The sequence below is a fragment of the Prunus mume genome, linkage group LG3 (genome assembly GCF_029339155.1).
Source record: "Prunus mume cultivar Tortuosa linkage group LG3, ASM2933915v1, whole genome shotgun sequence".
Classification (NCBI taxonomy): domain Eukaryota; kingdom Viridiplantae; phylum Streptophyta; class Magnoliopsida; order Rosales; family Rosaceae; genus Prunus; species Prunus mume.
The window spans coordinates 16,662,150-16,673,393 of NC_142700.1; the positions used below are offsets into that span (position 1 = coordinate 16,662,150).

Genomic DNA, 11,244 nt, shown 5'->3' on the forward strand with positions numbered 1-11,244 from the left:
CTTTTTTGTTTTTTTTTTTTTTGGAATATTTTTGAACCATATGGACATTAAACATGTCTTCTCTCAAGTGGGACAGTTGAAATCTAGTTAGCATGTACAACCCATCAGTTTAAGATTGTTTTGTTTTGTTTTTTAGGGTACTGCCCTAAAAAGAGAAGAAGACGAAGACTAATATGGAATTCGTTTGGTTTTGAGAGTACTGCCTAAAAAGACGACTTCGCCCTTGAATTTAACGGCAAAATTGACAGACTTTGTGATAAGACTAATTTTATACCAAATGAAGAGTTGAATTACCATTGAAATGAAAATTTTAATTGGTGGACCAAAATGATATTATAGCAATAGTTGGGGACCATTGAAATCAATAACCCAACCTTATTCAATTGGAAAAGACAGAAATCCAAATCCCTGCATAAAACTACAAAATCCACCACCAAACAACCATATATTTACATATTTGCCCTGTATTTAACAAACCCCAATACGAATGAACATAAGGATATTTCTTCTTCTAAATCGGAAAAGTTGGGAGGACCACTTTGTCTCCTGCGACTTTGATTTCGATGGAAAAACGAAAAGCCGTCGCTTCTCTTGCAAATTCTTTGAACAATTTAGATTTGAATTCCAGATCCAATCCCAAGCCCCAAATCTCTCAAACTCAATCCTTCAGTACGTCCCAAGTTTGCATTTTTATTTCACCGCTTATTCCCTCAAACACATTATTTTTGTACTTACTTCTATATGCATGGCAGGAAGGCTGCTTGAAAGGACCAAGTCTCCTTCCAGCTTACAAAGCTTGTGTCTTGGAGTTGTCGGCAAACATTTGGAGGATATAATCCCAGACTTGTCAGAGATTGCAATCAACTTTCCTCCAGATGTTAAGGTTTTCTATCCTTATTCATAAAACCCACATCAATTTTTGTGTAAATTTGAGTTTTTTTTTGGGGAAAAAATGTTCTTGGTTGCTTTATGGTTGATGGGTTTTTGTTTGGATGTAAAATAATTAAAAATTTTGCTCTCTCAAGAGTTTTCATTTGATGATGGTAGATGACACTGGTGGCAATTGCTAGAAGAAGAAAGTTACTCGACGATGATGTTATTGTCTCTTTAGCTGATCATACCTGGAAAATTCTTGACCTTTCTGCATCAGATGTTTCGGATTTCGGCTTAGCAAAAGTGGCTGAGATATGTACATCACTTGGAGCTGTTGATATTAGGTATTGGAGTAAATAAGCTACTTTTTAAATACTAACCAACTATTAAGATGTTGACCTTATCTTTATGATATGCAATCTGTGAACTATGTATGCTTTGTATAATTTTAAGTTCATCATAACCTTGAGCTATAAATGTATATATATTTGTAAGCAAAATCCGAGGTATTATATGTGATATGTGAGGAAGATAGTTGCGTGGGCATGTAATATGTGAGCAAAATCCTAGGAACATATGTAATATTAGTTAGCATTTGTTTTAATCGTTTAAGTAGGCATTAGCTAATATTTAAGGCATCAAAATGTCTTTTGGTTTTGAAACTCTGTAATTACACTGAGACATTTCTTCCGCAGCCGGTGTGACAAAATTACTACTTCTGGAGTTTCTGAACTTGTGCAACATTGCCTTTCATTGGAGACGTTGAGATGCGGGTAAACACCCTCTCCATAGCATAATGAAATGTTTTAAATTTTCATTACAAGTTTCTATATATGCATCTCTTTGTCATGGTCCTGACCTTTTTGAATAATCCAAAACATTCCATAACAATCGTAGAAGTCGGAAGACTTTGATATTTTTTTATTGAGTTTATGTGCATGTGACATTTGACATGTCTTATTGATATATCAACACTTACATGAACTTGGAATTAGTTCCCTCTTTCTTTATTGCTTATAATGTGATGAGCTCACACGCAGTTTTCTAACTGCAAAGTAGACAAATGAAGAGTGATGTGTTTTTACCTTGGGACTGTAGAATGAATTAATAGCTATTTGATTAAATCAGATTTCTACCCTCTGTAGTCTAACTACAAGGTGCTCCCAGAATCTATCCCCCTATTTTTTTGGTAACCATCATATCAAACTCTCTCCACCAAGGAGGATTGGTGCAGACTAAGTTACTCAACCCTGATCATTCTTTACTTTATTTTTTGTTCGTTCCATCCCATGCTATTTTAGTGGCTCGAATACTGTGTTTGACTAGGAGTACAAACTTCATAACAGGCTATGAACCAAAGTTAATGTTGCAGAGGGAGCCCAAGGAGTGACCACACTGCACGCAGGTGCTTGGATATATTTAAACCGAAGTTGAATGATGTAGAGGGAGACTCCTGGGAAGAACTGAATACTGAAGAAATTGCTAATGGTGCACAATCATTGCGTTGGCTTGTGTGGGTATGTACTTAAAATTTCCCATTATTATACTTTTCTTCATCAATGATTAAGTTCTTTGGTTTGATCTTTCTGACCACTATGGTTTGAGAAATTTGTGTCATCTCTTCACTTACAGTGTAGAAGCATGAATGTCTTGACTGCCTCTCTATTGTTAAACACATACATTCTTTGCATTAGCAAATAAGAACTTGTAATTAGACAGATTGGGTTCCCATGCCTGCTTACACCAATAGATGGACACGATTTTGGTTCACTGTAACTTGTCCAAAAAGTGGGAAAATATTAAAAAGAACATACATGCGTTGCATTACCAAATGAGAATTTGTAATGAGAGAAATTGTGATGCCATGCCTGATGCCACCAATAGACGTAGACAATTTTGGTTCACTGTGTGAACTTGTCCCAAAAGTGGGAAAATATTAAAAACCGCAACATGGTTCAGTGTCTGAATACTGGATCACAGAACGTTTATATGCACAGGGTAACATTTCAGCACTAGTAAGTATAGGGATGTCTTACAGAGTGTTATAACAAAACATTTTCTGGCATGTAGAAATAGGAAGTGCACCTTTTTTTTAATCTATTGCTTCATGCATGAATATGCGAACGACTTATGACTTTTTGATTGGTTGATTGGGATTGTTAAAAACTGGTTCCTTTATTAACCATTATTCTAAGCAGGAGAATGGTTTTCTAATTCTTCGTCTGGTCCTGGCAATTGATAATTTCATTAGTAATCTTGGTCTCTTTTTTTGTTGCAGCCAAAGATTGATAAAAATTCATTGGAGGGATTTTCCTCTGAATGCCCTCGCATTATAGTAAATCCGAACCCATCACCCTTCGGATTCAGGGGAACCCAAGTTCCCAGGGAAGCATTGCCAGATATCCAGTTGGATGATTCTATTGTCAAGGATCTTGATCCCAAAACGTGGGCAGTGCGTGGTTTTACACTCAAGGCAATGCCTCCATCTCTTTCAAGCCACACGGAATTGTCAGTGGCTGAAAAGTTTAGACTTGCTTTTGAGGAAAGGGATAATCGGTTAGCTCCAAAGCGAGCTAAAAATGCAAGGCAACATCAGCGGCGTGCTGAGAGGGAGTGGGTGATGACGGATACAACAGCTAAGGCAGTAGCTTTAGCCTCACGAGCGAGCAGATCTCTACACAGTTGGAACTAGCATATTTTGTTTGTTTGCATTACCGCAAGAAGTGTATCACGTTTTCTTCACCTTATTTTCTCTTTTGATTGTACAGAAAATAATCTGTAACATATATTGGGTTTGATGGACAAATGACAATTTTGCTGCCAAATTGTCTGATAAAGTTTTGGGAGAATGTTTTCAGAAAATGAAAACGAGAAAACGAATTTGCATTTTCAAGATTGGAGAATGCGGTCCAGTAGCTTAATTGAAAAACAGTTTCAGAAAGTGAAAACAATGTAACAATGTAAATGTATCTGATATTACAATTTGAAAATAACAAAAACAAAAATAGTTAATTATGTAATCAATATGTGAGTTTAATACCAAGAAAAATAAATATACGTGAGTTATTTTTATTAATGCCTCCTCCAAAAAGATGTAATTTTTTCGGAAAAGATAAAAAGAATAATCTTTAAAAATAGAATAATGTATAAACAAAAATAATCTTTAAAAAAAATTAAAATGAACTTAGAAAAAACAAAATTGGAACTTAACTCCCTAACCTTCTCTATTTATTTTATTTTATTTAATCAAATACCCCATCTCTTTTAACTCTCTCTCCCACCCCACCCATCGCACGCATCACCATCGCAGAGTCAGCACCCAAACAAGATTTTGATGAGCCAATCTAACAGAAGACCCCCCAATTTCACCCAGCAAGGAAAACACTAATTTCACCAGAAAAAAGAAAATTTGAACGACCCATACGTATCTAACTGATGAGAAGATTCAGTAATTTCACTGAAAAAAGTAAAAAAAAAATTAATAGAAGACCCAGTGTGGGAAATTGATTAGAGCTTGAGATAAATGGGATGCTAGAGGTAAATAGAAGAGCCATCGTAGCGAGAGACGCAAAATCATTTTCCGCTTTTCCATTGAAAATGCTGAAAACGTTATTTTCATTTTGAGAAAACGCTGGCCACCGAACTCCTCCTCAGCCATTTTCATTTTGAAAAAAACAGTAAACAGGCGTAAAACATTACCGAACAGGCCCTAATGTCTTGAAGAAAAGATTGAACTGGTCAGAGCAAGCAATCTATGGAAATCCTTAATCCTGCTTCTCCTGTACAAGTTTTGGGATCATATGATTATTATTCAATCTGAAAATTGTTGAGATTAGTTTGTAGTGCTATGCCTGAATATTGTTCTTTCCCTCAAGTGAGCGGAACTGTATCTATATGCAACCAAACACAAGCATAAGCGTTTTGACATAAAATAAGTCATGATATCAAACATGACGTGCAAGGAATAAACAAATAAACAATTATAAAGCTTCTGTTTCACATTGTCTCTGTAACTCCCGGTTGTTCAACATCAAATTCTGTTCAACCTCAAAATTTCTAAATAACCTTACGTACTCTTTTGGTTTGTAATTTCCAGGAAAGCTTTATGAACAAACCTAGATAAACCAGTAAATATATCTGTACTCGAGTGTTCCATAGTTCTTTCGAAAAGCAGATCCCTCCCATGTATAGCGGAAGACCTGTTGCATTCTTCAGACTAGGTGAGGAAGACCAAAACAAAAAGGATGATGAACAGGACCAGCAAAAATACTATCATCATACACTGGCCTTTTACACCAGCCTTCTTCATAACTGTAGCCACTTTTTTCTGCAAGAATTAAAAGGAACTTTTCATCTCTTCGGGGATCACTAATCTATATATTTCAGTCAATTAGCAAGCTGAAGAAAATAAAAGATAAACTTGTTTCCGGTGGACAGAATTTCTTGGTAGGACAATCTATTAAGTAAGCAGAGACTGACCTGAACAAAATCAAGACGATTTGATGTACTGTCCATTTCCATACCCAATTCATCTACAATCTTCTCCTGGAATACCAAAAGATTTACAATTTAGTACAACAAAGTAGCAAGAGTGAGTGACCCAGAACCGCAGGGCAGAAAAAGCTAATTTGCAAGTAATAGATACGAGTTAAAGACTAATGCATCAAAATGCTAATTTGTTTGGGTTTTGCTCTTGCTCCCTTTCCTTGGTTGAGTTAAAGACTCATGCATCAAAATGCTAATTTGTTTGGGTTTTGCTCTTGCTCCCTTTCCCTGGTTAATATAAACTTTTTTTAACCCCACCCCACCACCCAAAAAAAACGAACTTGGAGAAAACACCTGAACTATTTGTTTTCCCATCATTGTACAGTAACTTACAAAATTCTTACCTGTGCAAGGAGCTCTTCATGAATGGTAAGCCCAACACCCCCAATTCTCTCCACACTTGCACTAAGTTCATCCAACTCCTCATCCTGTTGCCTACAAGCACAAATTGACAGACATAAAATCAAAAGAAACAAAGTTATACAGACAAGTGGAAGTGGCCAGAGGATTTGGGAAGAAGAAAACTATGTAAGTAGAGCAAACATTTTTCTCCGCCCAGCCAAAGGGCGAGAATAAATGGTGCACATATAACTACACATTTATTGACAATGAAAGCTCTGTTATCAAACTACAAGCTCAGATGGTTTGACCCAAACAGTGTTTTCTTTTTAGAATTAAAAAGTGCTTCCATAAGTTCGACTATGAAATTTAATAAATTTAACAACACAGACTATCTTTTGCAGCCTATATAAAATATGAACAAACACAGCTAGGCAATGAATCTTAGCAAATAATTCCCAGCGGGTAGAATAATAACTTGTTACTCATGTATATGTTTGTCACTCAAATATGCATCAATTGGATGCGGGTGTGTAAAAGAATCTTACTTTATGAGAAGCAACTGTCTATCTGATTCAGATGTTATGAAATCATCGTTATGTTGTGCAGCATACTGGTTGGATCTATCTGTCTCCTGAGAATTAGCCAGCCTCATTAATTCTCGGCGCATCCCATTCACACTAGTGCCAGTAGAATCCTTTCCAGCTTCCACTGCTTTTTTTACAGCACCCACCTGATAAACTATCTTACTAATTTAGGGAATGCACACAAAAGATAACCATGTAATATGCTGTACAAATACATAACAGAATGGAAACCACACAAAGGCTCATTATGTAATTGAATATCCAAAAATCACAACAAAATGAAAACTATTGCAGGTTACAAAACCACACTCGACTGTCACAATGTAAAAGATGTAGGTAGTCATCGTAAATCATCAAGGCAAGGTCTGTTATGACAACTTCACAGGATTACCAGATATAAGATCTTCAGTGGCACTAAAACATCTTAAAAAAAGACAGCTTAACAGACGATACTTCATACCTGAGCACGAGCAGTGCTCGTCCATCTCCTCCTTTTTTCAAGTTCTACTTCATCAATGCCATACCAAGTAGGATCTCTAGCTGCCACGGAAATTGCTTTGTCCAACTCATCCACCTTCCTATCAAGAAAGCATGCTTTCATTAGTTGCAAGCAGAAGTTGAAGCTTCGAGTTAGATGATAAGAGAAAACATTGCACATGGTAAACCAAGAGAACTAGTTAAATTCAGAGCTTCTCTCTGACACAGATACAAATTTTAGGATGGATGGATAAGGTAAAATAACAATTGGTGGATGGATTGGTTGGTCATACAGCCTCCTCTTCTTTCTATTGACTTTTTTTTTCCTTTTCTTTTTTCTTATGGAAATTCTGTTTAAATGAGTATTTGTGCTGTCCTGTAGATGATGTAACATGATCATTCTTTGGCTCAATCTATTTCTTTAATTGTCTTGAGGAATTACCTAGCTAAGGAACCTAGTTTAAATGGTCTTAAGCTATCCTCTTTTCAAGAAATAAACCCACTTTTTTCTTTTTCAACTGATCTTAGCTGCTGCTAGCGCACCAGCCCATTAAAAAGCACAAATTTTTAAACCCAAATCAAGACCAGACCCATCAACCCATGCTCCTTAACCAGCTACATAAAAAATAATTAAAAAAAGTGGTCAAAAAATTCAGTACTTTGGTATCAGCACACTAAGGTCAACCACAACTTATGACCACCTTTACCAGAATTCGCCCACTTTTTGGCTTGAAATTAGTCCTAGAATTATACTCTTGACATCCACATCAACTCCCAACCCTCCACAGCTCAAAATAACCAGTTTTTTTAAACTGAGAAAGAGAACCAAACCATGAACCATGTGCATTAGAAAACTTGATTTTCTGATCATCAATCGACGAGGCACCACCTAGTGTCAAGATCTTTTTTTACCGCACAAAAGCCCATTGTTATTGATATGTTTATGGAAATTTGACAAATATCCCTCAATTTTCCAATTTGTTATAGGGATATGTTATGAAAATTAGACAATTATCACTCAATTTTCAATTTCCTTCCAGCCTTTTCTATTGTTTCATGCAGACATTAATGTGGTCAGCAAAAGTCTCTGCAACACCTTCAGTGGAAATTAACTAACCCTCCCCAAAATTTTCATTTCTGGACACCAAAAATAGTGATTTTTCGCCAATATACCCAGTTTTGCATGAGTAATCTCTGACTATATTACCATGACAGATGCCTACCATCTATTCTTTATCAAACAAAATAAAATAAAAATGATAGGCGGATAAAATCAAATCAAATGTCGTAATATTGGCGCACCTGCCAGTCAATGCTTCCACAAGTAGCAATCAGTTCTTTTGTGAGGTGTAATTGCTCTCCAGTATCAGATGAAATGCGTTCCCATTGATGAAAAGAAGATTGCAACTTATCAATCTAATCAAGAAGGAAATATAATAGTCAGAATTCATTTCTACTACTCCTAAATATAATGCCACGAGACAAATTCCGCAAAAATAATTGCATACCAAATTCATCTGTCAACGAAAAAGTGAAGGATGAGGATGGTAGTGTGTTGAGGCAAACGGGTTTGTGTGTGTGTGTGTGTGTGTGTGTGTGTGTGTGTGTGTGTATATATATATATATATATATATAGAGAGAGAGAGAGAGAGAGAGAGAGAGGAAGTGACAAGATTCAACAGCCCAAAAATGATGGTAACAACTCCAAACAAAGTATGAAAGTCTACTAAAGGAATCACATTGAACTGATAATATGTATTCAATAAAATACATAAACCATGTCTCATTCCGAAAGCTTCAAAGTGACTAAGTAATTTGACAACTTACAGATTCTTGAATCTCCTCTTTGACAACATAGAATGGATCTTGAGCTGAGGGCATTGTGAACCTCTCGAAACTAAACTATCCTATCAGCATCCAAAAGAAAAAGAAAAAGAAAGGGGAAAAACTTCCATTAGAAAAACCATATAACTTATATAGACACACACGCATATAATATATATATATATATATATATATACAAGAAATTCAATCCCATTGAAATATTCACCAAGAAAAACAACTGAAACAAACATTTCACAAAAAGGGTTTGAGGGCCTTAGCTCCACTCCATTTGATTAGCGTGAAATGGAATATGATTTCCAAATAACCAAATCTGTGATCCCTATTCAACATATTATACCATGCAATTGCGAGCTTGATATGATTTGAGAACTGATTAAATCACCGAATTCAAATCACCACTTTGGATCATTAATGATTCGGACCAAAATTCCAATTTGTATCACCAAATAAGTTAATAACCAGACTCATCAATACCATAACCACCACGTTATTCAAATCTAAATACACCGAAATTCAGATTTGAAAACAATATATGAATTTATGTAATAGGTACGGAAAAAAAAGAAAAAAAAGAAAGAAAGAAAGATGAATTGAGAAAGGTGAGATAGGGGCTATACCTGTACGGACTGAACCGAGAGACCTGATCTGTAAGATCCTCGTCTGGACTTAATGTCCGGAAGCAGACGATGAAGCTTTGCGAAGACGAAGTTAGAGAGAATCGCGTGGGCTTCAGTTATGAGGCATGGCTATATTTTAATTTTGAAGTTTGGACCCATACACCGGCCTGCCCAGGCCGAAGAAACAATCCAGCCCATTTTAATGGCCGAACATTCAAGTGCGGTCCAATTTATTTGCTTCTTGCCAATGTTCGTTATATCTCACAATCACCATTTTTTTAGGTAAACTAGTGAATTGCCCATGAACTTATACTTAATTCTCAATACCATCTGAATCCAATAATCCAATTACAAATGGATTTGGAGTTGGATTGAGGTATATCTGATTTGAATCCGAATCGTTTACAAGTTTACCCACATACCATTTCCCCTCTTATCCCACTCACGAGAACGCAACTCATTTCAACCCATCCCCTGCTCGTAGAACCCAAGCAATATCATAATTGCGACCATCACATTGAAGATTGAGTAAATTTTAGTATATGATGTAAGTTTTGAGGGCATGGGTGGCTCCTTATTTTATTCAGTTTTTAGATTAGTTATGGTTTTTTAAAATTCAAATTGAATTCTTTATTTCTGAATTTTTGACACCAACTAAGATCAACCCTTATATCTAATATAAAGGTGGGAGTGGGTGACCACAACTCTCTTGGACCATGGAATCTAAGAGAACGAGATTGTTGGAAAGAATACGTAAAACAGTACAAGACGCAGAAAGCAAAGGTGTTTCTCGATTCCTAGAAACTTCAACAGTGATGCGGCAATAACCATCATCAATGAAGGGATCAATTGAAGACACATTCAAATTAATGGATAGGGATATGGTTGATATGAGTATGTGACTGCCATAATAATGGACCTGAATAGGCTCTATTGTTTGAGAAGGCCAAATTTCCTTATTTGACGCGTGCAAGAGAAATGTAAAGATTTTATTCCAATTAAAGATACGTGGTACTCTCATGTTGTATCTATTGTATCAGATGGGTGGAGCAATTTGAACATAGCTCCTCGATTGTTTTCAGAAATAATATTACTTAAAGGTTGATGCAGTCAAACAATATATGTAGAATATTTTTCAGGTTGTATTTCATTCTCCAAAAGAATGTATTTATAGTACAAGGATGTAACCCTAGTAGGGTCAAACTAGGAAACAAGATAAAAACATAATTACACAATATATGTACAAAAAGGAAAGAAATATAATCCTAATAAACTAGGAAATAAATATCTTAATTAAGCTAGGATTTCGCTAATACTCTCTCTCAAGTTGGAGCAAAGATATAATGCATGCCCAACTTGTCAAGTGAGTTAAGAAAGACCGTAGTAGACACAACTTTCGTAAGAACATCTGCAAGTTGATACTCGGATGATATAAACGAAAAAGAAATAATTTCAGCATCCAACTTCTCTTTTACAAAATGTCGATTAACCTCCACGTGCTTTGTACGATCATGTTGCACAGGGTTATGCGCAATTGCAATTGCAGCTTTATTATCACAATACAAATCCATGGGTTTCTGGGGTCCAAACCCAAGATCTCTCAATAATCTTCTCAACCATAGTAACTCACACACATCTTGAGCCATCCCATAGTACTCGGCCTTGGCACTAGACCTAGACACCACTTTTTGCTTTTCACTCCTCCAAGTAACAAGATTACCGCCAACAAATGTGAAATACTCAGACATAGAATGTCTATCAGTGAGTGAACCAGCCCAATCAACATTCGTATACCCTTCCACATCTGTATGACCATACTTGCAAAACATTAACCCCTTTCCAGGAGTTACTTTCAGATACCTCAAGATGCGCATCACAACACCCATATGATCTTTACTAGGAGAATGCATAAACTGACTCACTACACTCACTGCATATGCAATATCTGGACGTGTATGAGA

The 11,244-nt window shown here is 36.1% G+C and overlaps 2 protein-coding genes across 3 annotated transcripts; one reads left to right on the forward strand and one right to left on the reverse strand.

The window, feature by feature from the left end:
* The first annotated feature begins 498 nt into the window (after window positions 1-498).
* LOC103326451 (RNI-like superfamily protein) lies at window positions 499-3,766 on the forward strand. Its single transcript, XM_008228671.3, has 6 exons — window positions 499-669; window positions 753-883; window positions 1,048-1,217; window positions 1,569-1,646; window positions 2,246-2,390; window positions 3,152-3,766. Exons 1-6 carry the CDS (start codon window positions 564-566, stop codon window positions 3,563-3,565), a joined length of 1,044 nt encoding a protein of 347 aa, XP_008226893.2. The 5' UTR covers window positions 499-563; the 3' UTR covers window positions 3,566-3,766.
* Window positions 3,767-4,829: 1,063 nt separating this feature from the next.
* Window positions 4,830-9,479, reverse strand: SYP61 (syntaxin of plants 61). 2 transcript variants are annotated; one of them, XM_008228669.3, is made up of 8 exons: window positions 9,284-9,479; window positions 8,649-8,728; window positions 8,124-8,237; window positions 6,805-6,918; window positions 6,306-6,490; window positions 5,763-5,853; window positions 5,353-5,418; window positions 4,830-5,200 (listed from the first exon to the last, which is right to left on the reverse strand). In XM_008228669.3, the coding sequence occupies exons 2-8, from the start codon at window positions 8,700-8,702 to the stop codon at window positions 5,090-5,092; spliced, it is 735 nt and encodes a 244-aa protein (XP_008226891.2). In that variant the 5' UTR covers window positions 8,703-8,728; window positions 9,284-9,479; the 3' UTR covers window positions 4,830-5,089. The 2 variants fall into 2 exon arrangements, with proteins under 2 accessions (XP_008226891.2, XP_008226892.2); XM_008228670.3 differs by having other exon boundaries at window positions 8,649-8,723; window positions 9,284-9,406.
* Window positions 9,480-11,244: the final 1,765 nt, after the last annotated feature.

Bases quoted from the DNA above. Each gene is read 5' to 3' on its own strand.
- LOC103326451 (XM_008228671.3), top strand. From the start codon at position 564: ATGGAAAAACGAAAAGCCGTCGCTTCTCTTGCAAATTCTTTGAACAAT. The intron at 884-1,047 runs GTTTTCTATCCT...TGATGATGGTAG, and splicing joins ACTTTCCTCCAGATGTTAAG to ATGACACTGGTGGCAATTGC. The intron at 1,647-2,245 runs GTAAACACCCTC...TTAATGTTGCAG, and splicing joins TTGGAGACGTTGAGATGCGG to AGGGAGCCCAAGGAGTGACC.
- SYP61 (XM_008228669.3), bottom strand. From the start codon at position 8,702: ATGCCCTCAGCTCAAGATCCATTCTATGTTGTCAAAGAGGAGATTCAA. The intron at 6,919-8,123 runs GTGCGCCAATAT...CTTGATAGGAAG, and splicing joins GTGGAAGCATTGACTGGCAG to GTGGATGAGTTGGACAAAGC. The intron at 6,491-6,804 runs GTATGAAGTATC...ATAGTTTATCAG, and splicing joins CGAGCACTGCTCGTGCTCAG to GTGGGTGCTGTAAAAAAAGC.